The sequence below is a fragment of the Danio rerio genome, chromosome 19 (genome assembly GCF_052040795.2).
Source record: "Danio rerio strain M-AB ecotype USA chromosome 19, GRCz13ab, whole genome shotgun sequence".
In the NCBI taxonomy this organism is placed as follows: Eukaryota; Metazoa; Chordata; class Actinopteri; order Cypriniformes; family Danionidae; genus Danio; species Danio rerio.
Genome location: NC_141039.2, coordinates 15549045 through 15574547, shown reverse-complemented (window position 1 = coordinate 15574547; position 25503 = coordinate 15549045). Strand labels below are relative to the sequence as shown.

At 39.2% G+C, this 25503-nt stretch overlaps 1 protein-coding gene across 1 annotated transcript in view; it reads right to left on the bottom strand.

Annotated features, from left to right (window-relative positions):
- Positions 1 to 525: 525 nt before the first annotated feature.
- The window catches only part of arid1ab (AT-rich interaction domain 1Ab), an 85022-nt gene continuing 60044 nt past the window's right edge, over positions 526 to 25503 (bottom strand). Inside the window, exons 5-20 of the mRNA XM_087295533.1 lie at positions 17956 to 18196; positions 17790 to 17864; positions 16246 to 16410; positions 15847 to 16153; positions 14889 to 15028; positions 11897 to 11994; positions 11321 to 11530; positions 8648 to 8852; positions 5945 to 6077; positions 5663 to 5835; positions 5182 to 5323; positions 4887 to 4997; positions 4623 to 4719; positions 3708 to 4542; positions 3470 to 3600; positions 526 to 3377 (exon numbers count right to left, since the gene is read on the bottom strand). Of these exons, the coding sequence (XP_087151659.1) occupies positions 1470 to 3377; positions 3470 to 3600; positions 3708 to 4542; positions 4623 to 4719; positions 4887 to 4997; positions 5182 to 5323; positions 5663 to 5835; positions 5945 to 6077; positions 8648 to 8852; positions 11321 to 11530; positions 11897 to 11994; positions 14889 to 15028; positions 15847 to 16153; positions 16246 to 16410; positions 17790 to 17864; positions 17956 to 18196 (4971 nt within the window). The 3' untranslated portion in view covers positions 526 to 1469. The remainder of the gene's footprint in view (positions 3378 to 3469; positions 3601 to 3707; positions 4543 to 4622; positions 4720 to 4886; positions 4998 to 5181; positions 5324 to 5662; positions 5836 to 5944; positions 6078 to 8647; positions 8853 to 11320; positions 11531 to 11896; positions 11995 to 14888; positions 15029 to 15846; positions 16154 to 16245; positions 16411 to 17789; positions 17865 to 17955; positions 18197 to 25503) is intronic.

Here is a 25503-nt window from a genome sequence, read left to right as displayed (position 1 = left end):
ATTTTGAGTGTCGATCAACAATGCAGCAAGTGTAGTCCATAGAATTAAATTTAGGATTATAGAACCGCAAAATTATAGAAGCTGTTACAAATGAATCAATCACAAACATGTTACCAAGATTTAATGTACATTTATTCTTAACACGTGGAACATATAGTATAAAGATTTCATACGGAATAAATGATATTCATTAAGCCAAAAAGGGGAAAAAAAAGGAATTTACAACAAGTGTTTAGCTACATCATCTGAAATACAAATATGAATCCATAGCACTGGAATCGACTAAGGAAACTGCTGGAAAAGAAGGGAGACCAAACTCGTTTATTGAATCTTTGTTCTGGTGAATGATGATGAAATCAGCTAGAGTAATGGACTTGTCTGCTTTGATATAAACCCTCTACGTACTTAACGAAAGGAACTGAAATGTTGTGTGTATGGGATTGCAAGGGCAAAAGATTGCACTACAACCGGAGATGTAAGGAGAGTAAGGTGGTAAATAAACACATGGCAATGCGCAATGAGAGATCTGTTGAGTGAAACCTTTAATTCGTCAAAGATTAAAAACGGTGAAGAGCGCCATAAGATGAGAGAAAGAAAAAGAGCAAAGTGTAATTTACAACATCATTATATACACTGCAGCCAGGACTGCATCTAGAGCTCAAGACCAGTCCTAAGAGGTGATTTCTTTAAGGGTCAAGTCATACAATCGAGGGACAAAGAGGTCGGGGTGTTGTAGGTTCACGTTACTTTGGGGGGAAAGCCATTTTTTCCACATGAACTAAAATCATTTTTAAAAACTACAGTTTTTTTGCTGCCAAGCCAGCATTATCTCAGTGTGAAACAGTATTGTTACAGTATGTTTACAGTTTTAAGGTGTACAGTACAGAAAAAAGTCCTACAATCTACTGCACAGGCCTCCCATTTACATGTCTGTTCACAGCCAACGACCTGGTTCCTTTAGGGCTAAGTATATATAATCCAAGTTACAGCAATGTATACCACACACCAGAGTCTGAGTCCATTTAGACTCCAAGAACCAGATTATGGTCATCTCCAAGCCCATCCACACCCAGAAGGTGAATGAGCAAGATTTTTCCCCAAACTCACTGTAAACTTGACAGCAACTTTGGTTACAGTTTGGTTTCCGTGTGTGTGTGTGTGTCTTTTTTGTAATTTTAATTTTCCTTATAAAAAAACGTTCAAAGGGCAGCGCACTCTTGTAGGCGAGGATCGTGATCAGCATATCCATGTTAGTTAAACTATCCATAGGTGTTAAAATCCATCGCAACATAATGGTATATCCTTCCTTGAGAGCGAAGCAAGGGTAGACAGGATAGACAGTGGAATCTGAGGTGATTTTGCATAAATAAAAAAATGAACATAGTTTTGCTATTAAATTTTCTCCACTAACGCAGACACACACACATTAAAAAAAATAGTGGGGAAAAACATGATCACCCCCACGGCTGTCATGACTGGCCAATCAGAAAAAGTACGTCACAGATTACATGGGACACCAAAGAGTTCATGAGTGGGGACACAGATATGTCCAGTAGCCGTGACTCGTACAGCGTGAACTCTGAGTGGTTCTCTTCCACTTTGGCAAGGGCGTGCAGGGCACGTGCCGCCCGCCGCATCATGTCCACACTAGTGGGCTCAAAGGGTGAACCTTGTAAGTGCAGTAACGAGCCCTGACTCTGTTGGAATTGGGTGGCTGCAAGACTGTCCTCCAAAAAGCCAAGAAGGTTTCCAACACTTCCTTTCTGCACAGCAATAGCCCGGGCAGCAACTGTATCACCTTGCGCCAGATTAGCTAGCAGTACCACTGCCATCTCCCGGCAGACAGTTACTTTACGGTCGCCAACCATGCGAACAAGGGAACCATAAAGCTTCTCCAAACGGCTGAAAGGTGGCGTAGCCAGAATGAGGTCTACATTGTTATCCTGGATGCTAAGCTTACTGAGGGTTTCGAGGACTAGCCTCTGGGGAGACAGAGTCCCATTGAGCCCCAGCGTCGGGAATGGATCAATGGCTTCTGCCGATGGGCACACAGCCCAGTGGAGCAGGCCGTCCAGCAGTGGTAAGCAAATACTTTCAGGGTAGATGGACAGGTCCAGCTGGCCTGAGATGTTTGCTAACGTGACCAAGCAGTTTTCCCGCAGAACCTCAAGACAGTCCCACCACCACTCATCTCGCTCACAGCTGACACCTTCATCTTCCTCCTCTTCTTTCTCATAGGTAACAGGGGCCTGCTTGCGTTCAGGATGCCAGTGGTGCAACAGCACAAGTCGTCCAAGTAACAGCAAAAGTCCTGGATGCTTCGACATCTCCAGATCATTGCCAGGAATGAAGGAAAGGCTGCGAACAATGTTGGAAACACAGATGCAGCGACGAGCTAGTGCATCCTGCCAATCCGAGAGTGTACAGAGTGGGGTTTCATCCTTGCTGTGTGGTTCATCCTCCAAGATCTTGATATTGCGACTCTGTTGTGCAAGATCAATGCCAAAGAGAAATGTATTCTTCTCCTTGTCACTGTCTTGGTTGCCTCTGACTGCTTCTTCAGTCGCAGAGCCTCTCCGAGCCGACAGGACATCATCAATGGTGGCCGTTATACTTGTTGACGTGCTTGATGTTGTAGTGCTTTTACCTTCCAACGATGGTTGATCTTTGGATGCCAGAACTTGTACTTGCTGTGGCCCTTCATTTGTCTGAACCTTTTCAGCTTCACCCGTAACAGTCTCCAATATTTGAGATACCTTTTTACGTGGCTCAACATTCACTGGCACTCGTTTCCGATGCTTCAAGAGTTCCATCTTGCTCTCAAAGTGTGTTTGTATGTGCTCTGTGGTGTCACCACCACCCACACTCCAATGAATAAGACCACTATCAAAAGCTTGTCGCCTACCCAATTTACTAGTATGCCCAATGACAAACGGGTCTTTTTTCCTCATAATCTTGATGGGAAGCTTGTCAAATTTACTAGCCTGCTTTGGCCTTTCCTGGGAGGCACTTGTGTCCTGCAATGGGGTAGATGATCTGAGATGATCTTTGCATGAATTATCCTCACCTTCCCTATCTTCTAATTCATTCTTATCATTGGATTTTGGAGATTCCATAGACTCCTCTTTCTCCTGCTTAATCTGGACCTGTGATGTTTGCACAGTGTTGTTTTCTAGATCTTCTTCATCATCTTCATCATCCTCTTCCATCTGTTCTGCCTCTGGCCCTTCCTCATCAGACATCTCAGGGTCAATAGCTTCTGGGTCAATTAGGGTACGCTGCCCAGGGTCTCCAACCTCATATTCTTTTAATATTCCAAAGATCTCAATGAGGCACCTTCGGAAATACTCAACAACAAGCTCAAGGAAGCCAGGAAGCTGCAATTGGAACAGAGAAGCAGTAAAGAGAAGTTATAATACTGTACCAACCTCAAGCATTTCAAGTCATACTGCATGTGCTATTTACTCACCTGGTTCAGGTTAAAGTTAGAAATGCTATTGTCATCATAGAGAAGAATATTAATGGTATCCAAAGCCCATGTGCTCTCGGCTAACAAGCCTGACTTGAGGGACATCATGACTCTCCAGGCTTCTGGTGTTCCTGAAACAGAACAAAATCCATTAAATCCATCCATTTTAATCCAGACCACTACCTAAATCAATAAAGACAAAAGTACTCATGGGGGGAAAAAGTCATGAGCCTCTTACCAATATCTTTCATGGTAAGCCGACGACGTGGTTTCAGAATGGGCTGTGAGGCCTCTATTGAACCTGGCGGGAATGCAATGTCTCTTCGAATCATAGGGGGCTGCACTGGTGGCTGAGCAATGTGTGATGCAGGGACTGGGGGTCCAGCCTTCTGAATTTTCATCCCTGGGTGCATGTATGGAGACTTGTTGGGTGAGGTCCTGTTCTCCATTGGTCTTGGCATGGGTGCAGGGCTGGATACTTGTGGAATGTGGTTCTGAGAGGATTGATAGTTGGGCTGAAGAGGTCTGGACATAGGTGGCCCTGAGGCTACAGGCCCATATGGGGGCTGCCGCTGGTTAACATGGCCAGGCCAAGGACCCTCTTGGTTCATGCGCTGATCTGAAGGCATCATGTCTTCAGAACGATTCATGCCATGGTAAACTTGGCTTTGAGAAGGGACACCAGGTGGCCCTTGGCGGTTATGATAGTTTGGGTAGTTCATCTCATTACGCCCTGGCCACATGGGTCCTTGGGGTCCATCAGGAACCGAAGGCATAGTGCCACTCATGGAGCTACCCATCATCTGCGGTGGCATGGAAGGCTGAGAGTTTGGACCACCAACATTAGGTCCTCTATCTCGTCCAAAGCCAAAAGGAAATTGGCTCTGTGGGCCTGGTGGGCGTCTTTCTGAGCCTGGATAGGTGTTATACTGGTTATACATATCTGATTGGGACTGAGGTGCACCTGGGGCCTGGGGACCCTGCTGCTGACCACTGAAAGGGTACATGTCCCCTTCATGACGTTTTGCAGGAGGACCGTAAACACCATCAACCGGTCTCTTCTGTGTGTAATTCTGTATATGTGAAAGTTTAGATTTTAGTAAAGACACCTGTTTACAGTACAAAAAAGTTAAAAAAAATGTGTTGCACTGACCGGTTGTTGTTGTGGATACATTCCTGACTGCTGATTTGGGTATGGTCCACTAGGGGGTGCTCCTTGGCCAGCATATTGATTACTGTAAGAATCATGCCTAAAAGTTTTGAAAGGCACAAAAAAAACTGTTGTGTAATTGTGAATAGCAAACAACAGAAATTAGCATTTGTGAAGATGCACACTATTGCAGCACATTAACATTATAAACAAGTCTTTTAATTAAGCTTTCTATACAACATCTGTTTATTTTAATTAAGTGCTAACCTCTGCTGCTGTGGAGGCCGGTTAGGTGAGTACATCCCTGCATCTGCACCGGAAGGCATCATGTTGGGTTGTGGACCCATATTTCCATCTGGGCCCATACTTGAATCTGGTCTGTAAATTAAGAAATTGAGTATGTGAAAAAAATGGGAGTTGAAGATATTCCTTAGATAAAAAAAATAATAAAAAACATGGTGAAAAAGCTATAACCTTCATCAGATTTCTGAAGAAAAAAAACTCACTATACTGCCAGCTGAACTCAATTTAAAAGGTAAATGATTGGAATAAATGCTCTCACCTTCTGTCGTATCCTGGACCATATGGATACTGTTGTCTTTGACCCATCTGCATATTCCCCATTGGACCTTGGGATGCTCGATTATATTGTTCACCCATGCCACTATTTGGGCCTTGACCTGGGTTCATAAACTGCTCACCCGCTGAAAATAAAAGCAGAGTTCACTGAATGTCCTCTTTTAAATACTAAAATATGTACAATTTATTATTCGTATCCTGAAAAGATATTTACTAGATGATAAAATGTGCAGTTATAAATTTAAGTGGTAAATAATTTTTAAAATAAAGTTTAATATTTTTGTTTTTGTTAGACTATTCAATTATTTTTTCCATAAAAATCCACATAACACTACTTTAACACTACTTTAAGAAATCATGATAATGGCAAAGGATAACTCCCTATATGTACGAAGACCTCAAACATATAATTCACAAAAGAGATGCTTAAAATTACACTGTAAGAATTTGACCAAAATAGATACCTTTTCTCATACCACCGAAGGGGTCCTTATTTGGCTCAAAAGGTCCCATACGGCCCATCATGTCTGGTCCACCCATACCAGGTTGATATCCTGAATTTGGGGTCACAGAGTTACGTCTTGAAAAGGCTGGATCCCCACCATCAGCGAACGGGTCTTGCAGATTCACACTACTCCTGCGCGAGAACGATAAGGAAGGTGAGGTTACTTGTGAGACTATGAACCTTGAAATTCATTCTGAAGGTCTTGTCCAAATACAGAAAGGGAGAACACTGTCACACACACCTAGCACCAGGCATGGGTGGCATCTGACTGTGAGGTGTTGAGGCAGGTGTAGGGGGCTTCAGGTCTCCACCTTCAGCCATAGAACTGCTGGTTGACTGAGGCGTCTGAGGACCCTGTAACGATCCTGATCCAGCTGGAGAGAAAAAAAAAAGCATATTGACAGTCAGCTAAAGTGAATGTAGCCATTTTTACTTTATGCTTTAACAAGAACCACAAGCCAGAAAACCAAATATCCCCAATCCACATGGCTATAATTTAAACATCAATTATATGTTCTGACTCGCTGCGACTGTCACTTCAGCAGCACTTTCACTGTCAGTGTGGACAGACAGCATTGCCAACAAACAGTGACACACTTTCGAGGAAATCGCTGAGCTTGGCTCATTTGGCAACCTTCCCCAGCCCGAAATCATGCTGCTTTTCATGCCGCTTAATCTCATTTGAGGACTTTCCCCCACCGGTGACACAGGAAGTGGTGCTCTGCTAGCTAAGTGCTCAGAAAGTAGCATCCTTAGATTTGAGGCTCCATAACCCAGCATGACAGAGTCTCCCTAATACTACCACACAACTAGCAGCTAACAACACACTTACCAGACAGCTGAGTGCTTAGTCATGTTTTGAAGAAGGCTAAATGCTTTAAAAGTGTTCAGCTCGACTCCTTGAGTACTCAAGTCAAATCATGAAATAACATCTAACAAATATATTGCTGGACTTTTTTTGACTGGACTCATCCCTGACTGCTTTTGCTCATCCCTACCAAGATGATCAGCATGTTTAAGTAAACATGATGCAATAGTGGGTGTGTGTAAATGTCAGAACCAAGGGAATGATGAGGAGAGTGACGCACAAATGTGTGTGTGGATGAACGGCATGTTTGCATGCCACATGTTGTGGCTCATCTTGCGGCCAGCTAGAGGACGATTACTACTGGCACGCCTGTCGAATGACTCATGCTTCCATTCATTAACTCGTACACAGACTAGGGTCACCGGCAGGTCAGACGTATCCGTATCTAGCACTTCACACATGCTCTTTAACACACACACTCGGCACAATACCTCAGCCTCCCTCCTCTGGGCAAGGATATCCCTTGAACGCAGATAAAGAGAAGGGGGAGGGTGGGAAAAAGGGAGAAAAAAAAACGATGAGGAAGAAAAGCCCAGCTTGACTTTACATATCACCACCCCCTTGGATTTTTTTTTTCTCCCATTCATCTTTTTTTGGCTTAGTTCAGCCCTCCAGGGGTTTGCCTCTGAATCCTAAGGCCAGGAAGAAACAGTCTAGAGCAGGGAAAAAAACACAGTCAGCCTGGAGCACCTGACCCGGTGCCAAGCAGACATGCTCTACATCACAGGGGATCCCCCTTTAACTTGCCCCATTTCTCTTGTAATCTCAGTCACTGTCAACTGAATTTACTCTCTGGCGCTCAGTCTTTTACATGAGGGCTGTTTTTGGATTAAAAAAAAACAAAAAACAAATGGAGCACAACCGAACACAATGACCTCCTCAAGTGTATTTAACACCCAGGCTTTTTGCCAGTTTGTACAATAAGCTGGATAATCTGCCATTGTTGCAGACAAATGCAGTGTTTGCTACAGTAAAGACACTCTGGATGCATATCCAGTACACAGGTTCATCTGGCTGGTTCATCATTTTAAAACAGATATTTATGTGGCTGGGTAATAACCACTGAGATATTTTTAGCTGAAACACCATAATAAAAACAGAACAATCCACTGAGAATTACAGAGACATTTAAAGGACTCATCTCATTATTTACTTTAGTCAAGATGATGAAAATGACTATTTGCAGCCATTTAAAACAACTCTCTTACAACTGATTAAAATTATCAATATTCCAGACCAAAGTAATTTCAGAAGGCCAAAGACCAAAAACAGAGGCCTGCATATATTTTGCACACACAACTTAAATAGGCTACAGCAAAAGTAACAGTCTAAAGTCACAACAGTTATTGTAAAAGCTGCAATAATTTATGCTGAGCAGTTTGAAAGGGTTTTAAAAATGCAAACCTTATAAAACACTTATTTTACTAAACACAACCAGACACTAGTAGAAATCAACAATGGCCAAAAAAGCAAAACAAATGACATAGCACAACCTTGTTGGTATTGGCAGTCAAATTTGTCAACACAACAGCTTAGAAGGGAATAAGTAAGCCATATCACCACAATTGAGGGCACAGAGTTGTACTGTACCTGGCAGTATTGTAAATCACTATAAACGACACGAGAAATGAACATCAAACGTTGGCGTACAAACATTACCGGCTGTACTAAACCACATCAAAGCAGAATTCCATTAAAACAAGACATGAACACTATAAAGATTGGCGTTTACAATCACATTAATCTAGACATTTATAGGTGCATTATCAGGCCATCGGGAAAGGTTTTATGCCTAAGCAGTTATCATCTTTCAAGTCTGATTAAGTCTGGATAGACCTGCATCTGCGAAAAAAACACAACTATTACTTCACATTCATCTCTACTTCCCTGCATTCTGCATACCCCTGTTTATCGAACTTTATAAGAAAAAAATAATAAATCAAAGTGCCAAATCTATTTAAAATATAATTGATGTTTAATCTACAACTCTGGGAAGAGGATTTTTAAGATAATGCCATTGGATTCACACTAGCATCAAGGCATTGAGATCAAACATGTGAAATTGTCTGAACTGACCTGGTGACGGAGGCTGGACCTTGGCCTGGTTCTTTTTAGGGTCATTATTGAAAAAGTCAGGTGGCGGGTCTTCTCCTCGCTCGATCTTGCACTCAAAGGCATAGAGACACTGGATGTACTGTTTCTTCAGAGAGCTGGCCGCACTACTGGATGTGCCCACATTCAGATTTGTGGCTAATTCCCTCCACTTCTTGTTCTTGTTCACCTGAAAACAGCACACAGATAGAATTTAATGACTGAGGTAGGCCGAGAAGACCTTTAGTGAACTCATATACTGTACGTATCGACCAGAAGCTAAAATAAGCACTGGTTTTGTGATGAAAGGAAATATGTATTAAAAAGACCTTAAAAACTCTTGCAGTTCTTGGTCTTATTCACGCATTAAAGAGGGTTTGTAGAATTCAGAAACCCACATTATTAGTAACACTAGTTGCTAGGGGTGAGAACCTACAGTGGGTAAAGTCTATATCGGATATGTGGCCGGCTGAAAGTGCAATATGCACATTATGGTTTATTTATTATTATTTATTTATTGCCACATCAGCAGCTTATGGCAAAATGGATATTTGAATATAAAATGGATATACACAAAATAATACAAGATAAAAACAAATTCGTACTACAATAAAAAGTTATTTAGACAAACATATAGGATAGAAATGAATAAAATTCACACAAAAACATATTTAAAGTTAAATATGATTTTTCTGTTAAATTTTTGATAATTTAAGATTCTTCCTGGTGGTACCCTACGAAAAATGCCCATTAAAGTACTCTACATCAATTATAGTTGCTTTTTTTTAATGACACTGTATAACAATAATTATTATTTTTAAAGTACTGTGACTGTTGGGTTTAGGGTTGGGGTGGGGGTAGGTGTTAAAAAATAACATTTATTGGGTACTTGAATAGGCAGCATAAATAATACTCGCTATAACTACTGTTTTTACATTACTTTTATGGTTGGGTTTAGGGTTGGGGGTTAGGTGTTAATAAAATACAATAAATGGGAAATTAATTAAATAATTCTCGTTAACTTCTGGCCACAAGCGTATGCAACCTAGCAGCAACCCCTACACTGGTCTCACGGTTCGGTTATGATGTCATCGATTCGATTCAATTCGTTATCTCGGTGCTTCACGGAGCATTGATGATGCTTTCCATACACAATTATGTTTTTTTCTTCACAACACAAGAATTCTTGATTTAAAAATTTGTAAATATTTATATAGTAAATTATTTGTAATATATGAACTGTACCTTTAATTTTACCTGCTCAAAAAAAATTGAAATGTTTCAAAACAAACACAAATCACAGAAGACAACAAGCATTTATAGCAAAAAAACTAACTGAATTTTTATTCTGCTTGCTTTTTAAGAGCTGTCAAGCGTGTTCTTACATCCCTATAATTGGTTATTGTGTTCACACGCTCAACAGAATGAGCTGCGATTGGCTCTTAAACTGTCAGCGATGTTCACCGATGACGCTGACACTGAAAAATGCGTAGTAACAGTCTATATGCGCATAATAAAGTGCACATTGCACTATCACAGCTGATGCATGATACACGCCGTGAAAAAAAAACTTGCTTTACAGACACACTCATGTCAGGATCCACAAGTATCTCTTTAATAGAAATAAACTTGACAGCAGTTCTAAGGTGCAAGTGTGTGTGAGAAAGGGAAGCAGACAGAGTTTCATTCTCCCTAACGTAAAATAGTGTCTACTGGTTCTGCTGTACTTCAGTGTCAATATAAGACTGTCCAGCAAACTCGCAAGTAGTGAATTGTGCAGTTATCTGCTATTTAAGTAGTTGGAGCATTTTAATTACTCGCACTCGCCTTGTTCAATCATTGAGGCACATCTCCATCTAAGAAACAAATCATTTTGACAGCCCTACTAGTGGCCATCAAGTGAAGTACAACCAGTGGAAAAAAAAAATATATATATATATATATATATATATATATATATATATATATATATATATATATATTTTTTTTTTTTTTCATTTAAATTGTGATCTCACCTTTCAAATGTGCCATTCAAAATGCATCAAATGTCAAATTATTATTTCTCTATTCTTATTTAGGGTATTTGAAATCTTGCACTAGCTTGTTTTATTAAATCTTTCTATTAGATGTCTTGCTTAATTACAGAATACTGTCTTGTTTAACTTAATGACATTTGTTTTATACTAATGTGAAAAACAGCTAAACTGACACAAAACAGTCAAGGTAGATGAAGTTTTTCCCTCCAAGAACTATCAATCAGTCAAAGAAAAACAAAAAAACAAAACCTAACTAAACCAAAAACTGGAATGAAAGCAACAATTATTCAGCTGAAACGCATTACAAAATTGAGAATCAAATATAAATAGTTTGTGCCAATTCCCTGATACACTGACAGCAAAGTTCTTTAGTATATCAGTGAAGTATTTCATACTTCTAATACTGAACATATAGGTAAACACTAAAAATAAGTCTAGGCTTCAATAAACAACCTTGAAAGTCAGAAAAACTTTACAAACTTGTTTACCCTGGCAATAATAAATGATTAATATATAGTCTTAAATTAAAAGCTTTGCTAACAGCATTTGAGCTAGTAATAATTTCAGCTAATAATATCTCCAAACGAAACATTCTCAAATCAGGAAGAGCTCATATCCACACCTGAGTGAGGCCGCCAATCTCTTTGACGGACACATAGAGGCGGAAGAGGTCAAGGGGTTTGCGTCCCACCGCAGGGAGATTGCTCATGCCCATGGCTTTCTCCTCAGCGAACGCTAGGTAACGATCCACCCACAATTTCCTTTCTGGTTCTGGACCCAGCTCATACAGACGAGTTATCTTCTCATTAGTGGTGGTGGAGGAACTTGACTTCTACAAGAACAAAAGACGAAAACAGCCGAAACGGTTGCAAATATTAGATTCCTGCTGTTTGGTATAGGCAAAAACACACAATTTCCATAAACAGGAAGCAGTGGGGGTATATCAATGTGGTGTATATGTGCAATGTGCAATTCACTGGAAAAGCATTTTCATTAATGATGTATAAAGCCAGGACTGCAGGGAGCAATTTCAAAACCCCTGAATGTGCGTTACTCCCCCTGTACATTCACTGGCTTTCACAACTCTCCATACAGATGATCAGTCAAGCGCTGTTCACAGAGCTCAGGGCAGCTTAAGAGAGGCATGCGGCCTACAACAACACAGCCCAGACCCATTTAAATATTAATAGCTCTTCACCTTTTTCGATTCAGTCTTAGGAGTTCCATCCACTTTGTTATTCAACTTTTGAGATTGGTTGAGCTTGTCCATGCCAAACTCTGGACTGGGAGCCATGCCTGTGAATGAAACGGAAACACTCTGTCAGTGTAAGCTTCTTTAATTAAGATGCAAAAACTAGATAAGGCCTCTGCAATGTAATGCTATTTTAAGGCTTCCTATTTTTTGTAAGTGTCCTACAAAATGTTTACATCTACTGAAGGTCTAAATCACTTTGGTCAGAGTTTGCAATTTCCGCTCTGAAGACTTGTATATAAAGGGTTTTGAACAGTAATGATGCCACTGGTTTACCACATAAATCCAGTCCTCACCCTTTGGAATGTAAAGTGGATTTGATTTTTGCAGAGCAAAAAAAAAAAAAAAGCATCTTCTCAACATTTCAATTACATGAACCAAACAGAAACTAGCATTTCAGGGTCAAAAACCATTTTCCACTGTGTAGTAAGGGTGTCACGATTTCGATTTTTAATCGAAATGATCGAAATTTATGCTCAACTTCGATTATCGAATCCAAAAATAGAATCGTCGATGCTGCCACGCCCCATGTCACGTTAGCTTGGCTTGCCAAGCGGGAAAAAAACATGCTTGTTGAAGTGCTTGTTAACCTGCAGACACAGGAGACCCGTCGACAGAGCTTAAATCCTCTCCGCTTTCAATGAAGTCGCCGGTGTGGAAGTATTTTGGATTTCCAGTTAGTTATGTTGACAACGTTCGTGTTGTCGACAAAAAAAACACAGTTTGCAAGCTCTGCTATGTACGTATTACGGTTGGGATGATAGACGATGGGCGCATCGCGATCCTCCGCCCCGCACCTGTTGCAAATCCACTCGCGAAAAATACACACTCAGGCCCTGTTTACACTAATGTCTTTGTTTTTAAAAGGCATTTTAGAACGACAACGATCCATATCCACACTGGCGTGTAGCATTTCTGAGCAGTCCCCTCCTTCCTCACTACCGCGAAAACGCACATCACGTGACCACACACACACTCATTCACACACAGACGCACACACATTGTCAAGCGCTCGAGAATGCGGGTCAAGGCAGTCAGCGAGTCAGTAGACTGCTTCCCTCTTTTACTTTCACACAAGTACTCAGTCATTTTAGCGAACACCTTAGATACTGTTGGCTGGTTTCTACTAGTTGTGCACCTTTTTTACCGACGCCATTATAACGACACAGATCACTGCCTATTCACGAGTCGCGCAGAAAAAAGTGATTGACAGGTGGTTATTATGTGTGTAACTTACCTTTATTCATTTACTGTATGATTTGTTTATGGGTAAAACAAAGACCATGCAGGTCAGGTAGTTTAAACGGTAGGCTACAAATAATTAAATCGTTATTAATTAATTAATTATTCATAATCGAAAATCGAATCGTGATTTTAGAATCGAAAATGTAATCGAATCGAGGATTTGGAGGATCGTGACACCCTTACTGTGTAGTATGACTTGGCTCGCCTTACATTGGCTTACTTTGCTTTTCACTCTGCACTTGGGTAGGGTCTCAAATTGGGTGAGAATGAGCACACATTTTTACTTCTACAAAGTGTGTATCCAGTACACCATACCCAGATGCATAACTCCCTAAACTCACTAGATTACAAGTCACAACAACACGTAAAGTTCTATGATTGGTCAGCTTGGTAGCATGTCACACATTTACACACATTTCCAGGATGTTCTTATGTAGCTAAGGCAGAAATGTGTTTTTAAAAAAATAAAAAAATAAAAACCTTGGAACAAACACCACTTTTATCGTTGTGATATTGTTTTGGATTGATCCATTCTCTTGCTGGATTTGCTCCTCAGCCATCAATGAGATCACAATATTGCCATCTTAGGGTGCTTTCACACCTAGACTTGTGTTTCAGAACCTGGCCCTTTCCCTCGTTACTGTGGTTTGTTTGGCATATGTGAAACCAGCAATCGCGCTTGCATCTGTGCAAAAACAAATGGCCCAAGATCGCCTAAATAAGTTGGTTTCGACTCGATTGAATAAACAAACAAGGTTATACCCTAGTGTATTATGGATTTGTACTAGGCATATACTGCTATATGAAGAGAGAAAAATGATTAGGGCGGGATGTCTTTATTTCTACCGGTAATTGTGTGTTTCATTTCGAGACTGAAAAAAAAAACAAAAACGTTGAACTCCGAACAATGTGACAAGAGTTTACTCGCACCTGACTTGTTTTTTGTTATTTTGGTCCATTTAGAAACTTTGCCATGTGAAAGCGAACTGCACCAAGAACAGCGCAACATTGTAGCAGTTTAAGTCCCTGTTTCGGAACAAAACCGGTGTGAAAGCACCATTAAATTGAGTACAAAAGCAGTTCAAAATGTTTCTATAGTTACTGTTGCTGACTAATTGATTAAACTATAAAAGTTTATGTAAAACACTTTCAATTAGCATTATGTAAGAAACGCTTTGCCAATTAGTGATTTGCAGGGTTTACATTTCCCATTTTAGTATAGGTACAGAGTCGGTACTAAAATGTAGCAGGTACTAGATAATAGACAGATGAAAACAACACAACCATGAGCTGCACCGAACCATACCATGCAGTGGAAAGTAGATATTACTGGTAAGAATCCAATAAAAACCATTGCTTTGCATTATACATTTTTGTTACAAATCCACATAGATCTGTGCTGGAAATAAGACAACAACTACAGACGGCTCATTTCAAGCAGATCAAAGAAGGTTCTCATCTGGGAGACAATAATCCCATTAATCATGCACTTTGAAAGTCTGCAGACCATTTACATTCACAAACAGCTACATAACACACTACAACAAAGGTAATATCTGAGAAAGCATAATGGGGCACTTAAATCATAGATTCTTAGACCATGGATAAATCAGAGTTTTTGCCAAAAACATCCAGATAGCCTATTACATAGCAAACTCCCCCAATATACAGGACAAATTCAGAAAGTGCTCACCTGCAGAGTTATTGGACATGTTGCCAGGCATAGGATACTGTCCTGCTTGATTCATCATACCCTGCATGCTGTTCATGGGTGGAGCGTATGGAGACCCAGCTCCCATCATTCCCTGGTTCATGTTGGGATACCCAGGTGGTCTAGGAAAGAAAACATTCAAAAGATTTGACAGAACTGAAAAATCTTAAATGGTACGAATGACTCAGTACTGATCTTCCATTGTCTCTTTCAACACGCTGCCTTGACTGTTATGATCTCATTTTCAGCTCTCACAGTATGACCAGACTAACTCCAGCTGTGCTCCCTGGGACTGTAAAATCTCAGCTGCAAGTCTGACTCTATTTGCAGTCCTTCCAGGATTTCATGATTCAGAGACTGTAGAATTTGAATGCAAAGTAGAACAACGCCTGTATTTTAGCTGTTTCTCTTTGCTTGTTTGGGTTTTTTGCAGAGAAAATAACATTAAACTCACTGAAGGAATAGAATTAGCTAGTCAAAATAAATAATTATAACTAAAACATACATGTATTCAGAAGCCTGCTGCAGATTTTCATTATAAAGTGAGAAAGAATGAGAACCCTACAGAGAGCTAGGACTTCAACAAAGCATTTAATGTAACAACGTTTCACTATGAAGCAGACACATTTGAGTGACAGAATTATAAATGAATACTGATTCCTCTGAATCAATAATTCACTGCCCTGTACTGAAGATCTGTCCTATTTGTAAAATCAACCAATTTACGGAATGCAAAGGGTGTTGGCTAATTAAAGTGGCCATGTTTTTTGGTCCCAGTGGTTCAATTTACTACCTGATGATACAACTAACCCTCTAAAATGAGTTTTATTTAAAACTTCTTTCATCCAAATCTGTTCTTCAACTAGGAACTAGAAACAGAATTTGGCTCAACTTCTCAATCCGAGTTAATTTTTTGAAAGCAGTATGTGGTGCAGTGTACCTGTGTATGGAGTTGGATGGGCCATGGTGCATGCCCGCAGCAGCAGGATCCTGAGGCTTTCTATTCATTCCAGGTGGAGGACACATTCCAGATGCCACCTGAGGAGGCATGCCACCCATGTTGGGGCCCATGCCAGGGCCGTACGGCCTCGTACCCATCTGTCCCGGTCCCATGCGCCCTGGAGGCATCCCTCCATAAGGCCCTCCTCCACCCTGCCCTGCCATAGGATTCATGGAGCCCCCCATGCCAGGACCGCCGGGATAGTTAGCATTAGGCATGCCTCCATAACCTGGTGGTCTCGGGTAACCTGTTCAACAAATTAACACGTTTAACAATGTACACTAGGCTTAAGTAATGAGAGAAAAAGCTATTTATTTCGGCCTAACCCAAGCTTCTCACCTTGTGGTCCATACTGGCCACTCTGCGGCCCATAGTTGCCCATGGAGTTGTTCTGTGGGTAGGAACCCATCCCAGCATGCATTTGGCTTCCAGATGTTTGCCGAGGGGATAAAGTTGACCCAGATTGAGGAGAGCCGTAAGGCATCTGAGGGTTCCTCATATATACTGTTGAGAGTGGACACAGATTGACTATAGTAAACTACCCTTGAGGTTATTTTCATGCAAGTAGTTGTGGTGTGGATCCAGGTGCTCTTGATGATGTTTTGTATTTATTTATTTTTTGACTGCTGTAAAAGAAGCCTTTTATACCATGAAAATGTGTCAAAGTTAAATAGGCCGTCTGCGGTACAGTTTCTGTAAACAGAAATTTCACAACCCAAAACCAATATGATTAAATTCTATTTTAGAATTTAATATGATTAAATTATTTGTTTCTATTTGCTTATACTTGTCTTTTGTATTCCTATTTAAGTAAAGAACTTTGAGTTGCCACTGTGTATGAAATGTGCTATATAAATAAACTTGCCTTGCCTAAATTAGCTAAAACAGCTGAGCATCTCTACAGAAAATCCCCTTCCATTGTTTAGCCGGCATGGCATGTTTTATTCCAGGGAAAATCTGGAAGTGTGCAAAAAAGCTAAAAGACTAAAGTGAAGAGCTGGAAAAAAAACTAAGTGATATTTTTAGATATTTAAAGGGTCACGAAACACCAAACCACATTTTTTGAGCTGTTGACAGTCATATATGTATCCCACGCTGCTAAAAACACTATTAGGACACATGTATTACACTAAAAAGTGAAAATTGATTGCTTTTGTGTTATTTCGAGCAAATCAGAGTACATCAGGTTTGAAACAAATTTTTGAGGCTGCGTCACGGCCATGAGATCTTAGCGTGTATTCCAGCGTGTAGACAGGACCTCTGTACCTGGGAGTACCTGATGACATCTCTGAGTGTGCTGCATTCATTCATGAGTCAGACTTGGTTCAAACCAATCAGAACACTCTATTGTGTATGTGGTGCAACTTCATGAATATGCATGATAGCTTCGAAGACCGTTTTTACCTGTTAACAGTATTCAGACGGCAGAGAGACGCCACATTGTGTTGCCAAAACAAGAGGGAGAACATGAATAGTTTGGAGATACGGGTCGTCAGTGTTGCTTTTATAATTTGCTGCAGTGAAGGTTTTGTTTTCAAGCTGGACTCATGTGTGGATTACAGTGCACGCGACGCACAACTCTCCCCTGAATTCTCCCCTGCGTCTGTGTGTTTGTTTTGCCTCTGTGAAAATCAGCGTGCCCAAACAGTAACTTCCATATTTATGCAAATTTTTACGGACCTTCCCTCTTTCCTCTTTCCCCCTAAACAGAGCTGGACACGCCCATTTTCCTGACTTTTTCCAAAGTAGAGGTTTGAAAAAACCCTGCTCAAACAGGCGGGTTTCATGGCCCTTTAATATTTAATCTGATTATACCACTTCAGGCAAAACTAAGCCAAACTGTAAAAATAACAAAACATTACTGAAAATGGATCTAAACTCACCTCTATCCTGACCCATGGAGGAATGTAACATACCATCTGACTGGACACTTGAGGGTCTGGGGGGCATCTGGTTTCCTGTAGTGGACGGGGGAAGTCAATTTTAAAACATTATCTTATTCTCTGATTTCTTTCACTTCCACGTCAGGTAAGCAAACAGGTGTCCTACCAGGCATCGTTCCAGGTGAAAGAGGTCCCGTGCGGGAAGCAGGGCCACTAGCAGGTGAGCCCACGGGTGAAGGTGAGGGGCCGCGGATCCCTGATAGGTGAGGGGAGGTGTGTGGAGAGAATGGAGACTGTGCAGGGTTGCTCTGTTCACCTTGACTGCTGGACACACCTGATGTGCTCACGCCTGGGCTCAAAGCACCCTCTGTGCCTGTGGGTAGATCGTCGATGGAGCCTGATAGATCCTGTATAGAACAACAAGAGAAATAGAAACATGTTATTAGAGATATTTGACAGGGCAAGTTTCACTATAGCTGCTGCTTTTCATTGCTTCTCAGCAATTTGTACTGGTAATCAAGGATTTGCTCTGCAGTGTGACATGGATGAAAGACACCTCAAAATCATCTGATTTATTCAGAAAAGGAGTGTTGGTGCTTTTTATGGAGGCTCTATGCAGATACGGTGATGATAAGATATGTGAGAAAAAGATGATATATATGATATAAGATGAATGTTTTTGCAAACAAAAAAAAGTTTTGTGATTGACTGCAAAGTTCTCAAAAGTTACTTACAATCACAATAATGTTGAAACTATTATTTTGTCCATCTCAAATCTTTCCTCATAGGAACTCTGTAACTTCAGAAGATGACCAAATGAAATGGACAGAAATGCTGCACACAATATGAATAGTCTTTAAAAATCAGAAAATTGCTGAGTTGTGCTCCTTTTAAATTCTGAATAAACATCACATATCTGGGCCTTAGTGACCATTTTATACATCCTGGCAATCACACTTTTCCTCCTCAGCATTGAGCATGACTTTTTTGTAAAGTATAAAATAATATGAAAATATTAAAGTTTATAAAAATACATCATAAATAAATAAGAGTCTTCATTATTTAAATAAACTTAACTGCTTTCTTAATGCAAATAAAAAAACACATTCCATTAAATCAGGCATGATGAGCTCAGAGTGTGTGGATTGTTTACAATGTTTCTAAAAGCCGAGTTAAATTAGTTCATTAAGTCAATCATATGTATGCTCAAACTTCCTTATTTTTTTATTTTACTTTTAGTGTCTGTCATTTTAAAACCAGAAAAGTGTTGGACAGACACCAAACATGGTGACAAAAATTTTTTTTAAAAGTCTAAACCGTTTAAGAATGACCATTTAAATTTTGTTGAGCTATATATATTTGAGCCAGTGAACTTGGAGCAACTAATAGGCAGGTCAGTTATTGAACAGGTCAGTTGACAATCCACCTAAGCAGTCTTTAATAGCAAGGACTTGGCCAGCAACCACAAACAGAACCAACTCCTCAGGTTTTGGAGACGCAGACGCAGCTCAGTTTCTTTCTAAAACAAATCTAGTTGACTTGGAGTCAAAAAGCAGAGCAAATGTCAAAGACATTTACACAAACGGTGTATAAACATCACACATGTACAACAGAAACCCAGCTGACAAATCTTGTGTAGTATCATAACCAAAAAGTATGCCCAAAAAAACAACATTTGTTCGGCATACACAAGTATACATTTGACTGTTCCAACTTTCTTTGATTATCAATGCTTTTACCCATAACAGAACACCGGCTGCCTGAAAACAAGCCTGAGCAAAATGAGCAGCGACTCCATATGGGGTGTGATGCTGAAATCAATCTGGCAGTCAGTCATAAAGCCTCCCAGCGGAGGAGTGTGTGTGCGTGTGTGTGTGTGGGAATATTTACACACTAAACTGTCGTCACATGGAGCGCATGTGTTCAGTAAAAATTTGCAAGCTCATCTGCCAGTTAGATCAGAGAAGGAAAGGGAGAAAAAAAAAAGCGGGAGTGGAACTAGACACACACACACACACACTCAAGAGCCCGACTGGAGCATGGCCAAGTATTCCCATAGAAATCTCACACTCGCAAACTGGCTGCAGCCCCAAAGTCGGCGGTTTTGCACTTGAAACGGCGCCCGCTGCTATTTTTGGGCCGTGACCTGATGGAGGAACCCCAGAGGGAGAGACAGGAGGAGGACGCTGATTCAGGCTCCTGTTTTAACAGCCACACACACACACACACACACACACACTCACACTCACAGTGCATCCATGGAGAGCATTTGTATGACCCAGGTCTGCTCTCCTAACAGGAAACAATCCTCTGTGGACGTGTGTTTATGTTGGCATGTGCGCGTCTAATAGGAGATTCCTGTGCGTGTGACCCATGAGGAAGGTGTTTATTACTCAAGAGTGTGGCATAAACCCAGTCTTAATGTCTCTGTGTGTGTTTGTGTGACCACAGAGAACATGACGCAATGGCACTCGGGAATGTGATCTCAAAGCATCAGCGATCCCTAAGCGAAGGCATTTTAATTAATGAAGAGACTCAGAGGACAGTGTGTGTCTGTTTTACCCAAGAACTGTGATAAAATTAAGGCTGATCGGTCACTATACCGAATGAATGTGAACAATAATAACTCTGTATTGACAATTAATTGATGATACACCTTTGTCAATAACAATATTAATAACGTTTTGATACAACGCTCACTAGTTTTACTTAAATGTGCTAAAATGTAATCAGACTAGGGCTGCACAATATATCATTTTAGCATCGATATGGCAATGTGCGCACCCACAATACTCACTTCACAGAACGTGCAATGTTGAGTCAGGATTATAAATAACTATAAATCATAGTTCAGTGCACATAATTTGTTGAGTCAGTCAAATTTCAACCTATCAATGTTTTTTACTCAGATGTGTTTAAGGTCTGTCACTGTAAGATTCAAAGCAAATTTAAACCATTTGGGAACGAGGAATGATCAAATTCGCTGCTTTAACAAAGATTGAGCTTAATTATTTAAAAAATAAAGACTATAAGTGTTATTTTAATAATTAAATTAAATTAAACATTGTAATATTCCACCAAAAACCACAAAACACTCCATTTCATTTTGTCTGTGCTTAAATTTATTACTTTTTTATATATACAGTTGAAGTCAGAATTATTAGCCCCCTTGTTTATTTCTTTCCCTATTTTTTTTTTTTTTCGGTGAGAAGATTTTTTTTTTTTACATATTTCTAAACATAATAGTTTTAATAACTTCTTTAATAACTGATTTATTTTATCTTTGCCATGATGACAGTAAATAATATTTGACTAGATATTTTTCAAGACACTTCTATACAGCTTAGTGACATTTAAAGGCTTAACTTGGTTAACTAGGCAGGTTAGGGTAATTAGGCAAGTTATTGTATAATGTTGGTTTGTTCGAAAATATGGTTTGTTTGAAATAAATATGGCTAAAAGAAGCTAATAATTTTTACCTTAAAATGTTTTTATTATTTAAAACTGCTTTTATTCAAGCTGAAATAAAACAAATGAGACTTTCTCCAAAAGAAAAAAATATATTATCAGACATACTGTGAAAATTTCCTTGCTCTGTTAAACATCATGTGGGAAATATATATAAACAATAAAAATAATAAATAAAAGGGGGGCTAATAATTCAGACTTCAACTATATTTAGATTTTTTTAAATCCCAATCAATGTAAAATTGTGAGTTTATCTCAAACAGTTACTCAAGTCATATAGTGAAATTTTTATCCATGTAGAGATATATAATGAATACAAATACAGATAAACATATTTCAGAATACAAAAAATTGCAATGTCAGTTATTTTCCAATATCACGCAGCCCTAAAACAGACATTATGTACAATTCTTTGTTACTTGTTACACATGCAAAAATCGAACAGTGTCCAGTGAATTCATCTCTCAGCTGTACCCATTTTCAATAAAGTCAAGTCACCAATGTGGGTACTGAAGGTTTCTGTGATGCATAAAACACAGAATCGGGAAATGCAGCTATGAAAACTATGAACATTTTCATAAGTGTAATTTGTAAATGTCATGAAGTTTTGCAAATACTAGAAATAAATCACAAGGACAAATCATTCCAACACTCACTCCAAATGCAAAGTAAACTAGTTTCTAAAAACATTAAACCACAAAATAATAATAATAATAATAAATAAATAAATAAATAAATAAATAAATAAATAAATACTTTTGTTATTGTAACTTTTTTTTTACAGTTAACTAAAATCATTTGTTATTAGAAAATGTAACAATTCACCTGACTCACGATGCAAGATTTAACAAAGTCAAGATTTAACAAAATTATCTGAAACAAATTTAAGCTGAAGAGCCCTTTTATTCTTTTCTTAAATGCTGCAAATTTTTTGCAAAATTATGTTTTCTGCCATAACCAAATTGCTATTTTTAAAAATAATTCCAATAAAACAAACCATATGAATAAAGTCTCATTAATATAAACAACCCAAACTATGACTGTGATGAGAATTTGTATTTATTTGTTTATTTGTTTATTTATTTATTATATTTTTTTTAAATATCAGCATATCTATGTTTTCTGGCATGAGTTGAGCTATTTGCACTTTTACAATGCCCCCTGCTTATGAAAAAAAAAACTTTCACTGGGGCCTGAGATGGCTGGTGTGGAGAAGTAAGCCTTTCTTAAACCAGAGAGCAGCGTGTACAGAGGTGGTCAATAGGCCCTGCTGCAGGGGACTGGCCACTGGAATAAACCGATTATAAAATAAGTAATTATATAGTAGGATAGATACAGGAGTTGAACATTATTATGAAAGTGGATAATTAATATTACTTCAATTATTATTGTTCAATAAGCAAATTATTAAAATATTCATAAACTAATTTGAAAAGAAGAGAGAAAAAATATTCTAATATCTGCTTCTGTCACAGAACTTTCTCTTTCAGGGTGAAAAATATCTTCACACTTCCGCTATGAAAACACTGACGCACCGTGTAATCTCTGTAGCACTCATCAGAGCAAACAGAGCTGCAAATTCTCCGGTCTGCTTGGTTTGGCTTTTTTTTATTTTTTATTTTTTTATTTTTTTTTAAGTATAGATGTCTGTGACAGTAGTTTTTTCATTGTGCTGATGGTTTATGTGCATCATATTCATTTCTGTTAGTGTAAGTAAAGTAAACACTATTTACTGTATTCGCACAGTTTGTGTTTTGTCAGGCAGACTTCACTGCTGTCATTTTACTCTGCTGCTCCACCTCATGCTCACTGCTGATGTGCAGGTAAGGTGAGTTCACCAAAAGTGTGCTTTTTGTCATTAAAATTTGTCAAACGAATAGATAAAAGGTAATATGAAGAAAAAGGACCCACAGTAAATTTACACATACTATAGACACTGCAACAACAAAAAGCTAGAATAACAGATGCTAGCATTCTAGACATGTTTTACCCTCATATATAACTTGAGAGACAAGAGAGAATTGTATGACTCGGACTCATTAAAGCTTTATCGCACTTATTCTATAACTGTGGCTTCACACACAGACAAACACTTATATCAACACCAGTCACCTGACAGACGGTTGAAGCTTTATCTTAACCCCTTTCAACGTCACATGACTCGTTCTGACCCCGTGATCTCTAGAGGTCAGGCGGTCATGAGCAGTCAGACTGGGCTCTCCATGACACAGAGGTCAAGAGTACACCGTCTGAGCAGAGCAATACAGCACATTTCAGCAGTCATTCAGACAGTTCACCTCTGTTTATCTTTCCTTCCATCATCCGCTCCTGTTCTGTCTCCCTCTGGCTGAGTTTCAAAACCAATTTGCAACAAATGTGCTTCTTAAAGCTGTAATACTCTACAAGAATTTTGGCTGGAGTTTTGCTCCAGTTTGGAGTCTGAACACATTGATATTAGTTGTCAGAGGTCCAACATTTAGCACAGGTAAAGGATGGATTTCACAGAGAATAGTGAGTGTATAAGACGGAGGTAATTTTTTTTTCCAAACCATATATTATACACGAAAAAAGTTTGACTCAGTCAGTTCTCAAAAGAGTAGGTGAAAAATACCTGTATGACCTGATATTTCCAGTGAGATTCTGGTGTGTGCATTTGTTGGGCTCTTTACTATCCCATGAGGCCACAAGGAGAGGATTTATGAATGGCAGAAGTGATGAAACTATAACTGTCACATGACAGTGATGACATTGAAGACAAACTACAGGAGAATCTTATTCACACCACCCCATACATTTACTTCCTACTTTTAAACAGTCAGAAATGGTTTAAGCAAAATACAGCACCTATTACAAAGTTTGACATTTGAGACAGTTTATGATTTTATCCAGGTGATGGTAATAAACATGATATTTTGAGCTTATATTACAACACTTTTCATTATTTTCATTTGTCATGAGTGTGATCCTCAATAGGACTGTGCCATTAATTGAAATCATATCGTAATTGTGATTTGGACATGTGCGATTTTTAAATCGCCTCACAGCACAATTTTCCAGCAGTATGCTATTTGAACCAATCATAGCGCAGCACACCTAAACAGAGCACGAGAACAGCCAGCGAGACTGAATAGCCAGCGCATACAGGGATGATGGGTTCAGCACAGGAGGACTTGGTGCCCAAAAAGTCAACCACCGTGGGGTAAGATTACTTTGGATACAAGAAGATTAACGTATCGCAGAACGAGGCAATTTCTAAGTAAGTCATATGTTGCGTCTAAAAGCATGGCGAAAGAGCGAGGCACGTTGTTTCTTTAAGCATGTTCAACGTGCTTTAAGGTCGCGCTCATCAACCATTTTATCAGAGGATGACAAACTAACAAAACATAGCTGCAGTTCCGATACAAGTTTTATTTAAAGAGAAATAAAAGCACTTGGTGTTCGGGTGTCTTGTGTTTGTCTGAGGTAAAGGGAATGTGTTTATTCCATACAAAGTATGAATCTGATCAGTCAGTTCTTGTTAAGTGACTCGCGGTGCGGCATTCAGAAAAGCTACATTCAAAGTTTGTCTGAAAAGAGATATTTTCAACTAGGTGCGCATGGAATACGTGCACACTTAATATGCGCACACAATACAAGCACCTCCAGTGGAAATCATGGACTTGTACACGCAAAAGGCACAATATGTAAATGGCCTATTTCAAGGCAGTGACACAAACAAGTCTATGATCTATGCATGTCAAAACAAATCTGTAGACGCACATGCAACTACTTCTGATACTTGGTCAAGCAAAATATTGGAGGCTTGACTTTGACAGCATGTGCGAGCACACATATACATAATCATGTATACATGCAAGTACACAGTATTTTATTTATTTGTTTTGGCACATGTCTGTTTAAGAGGTAGTTTTTAGTTTATTTTTTGTCTTTTGTCTGTTTTAGAGACACGTTACATGTCTTTGATAAAGATCTAATTGATTTCCTTTTGAAATATGTTTCAGGTTTACACTGTAAACACAAATTCTGCCTGTCTATGACAAAATCGTGATAAAAATCAAAAATCGCAATATAGTTCAAAAATCGTGATTTATTTGCCATTATCACACAGCCATAGGCTTCAATGATTTGATTGTAAAAGTCGTGATTTCTTATGTGAAATGTTTGAAAACACATGTATTATAGTTTTACAGTAATAACTTCATAAAAAAATATGTTTTTAGTTTAAACTACGCTCTTCACTAATAAA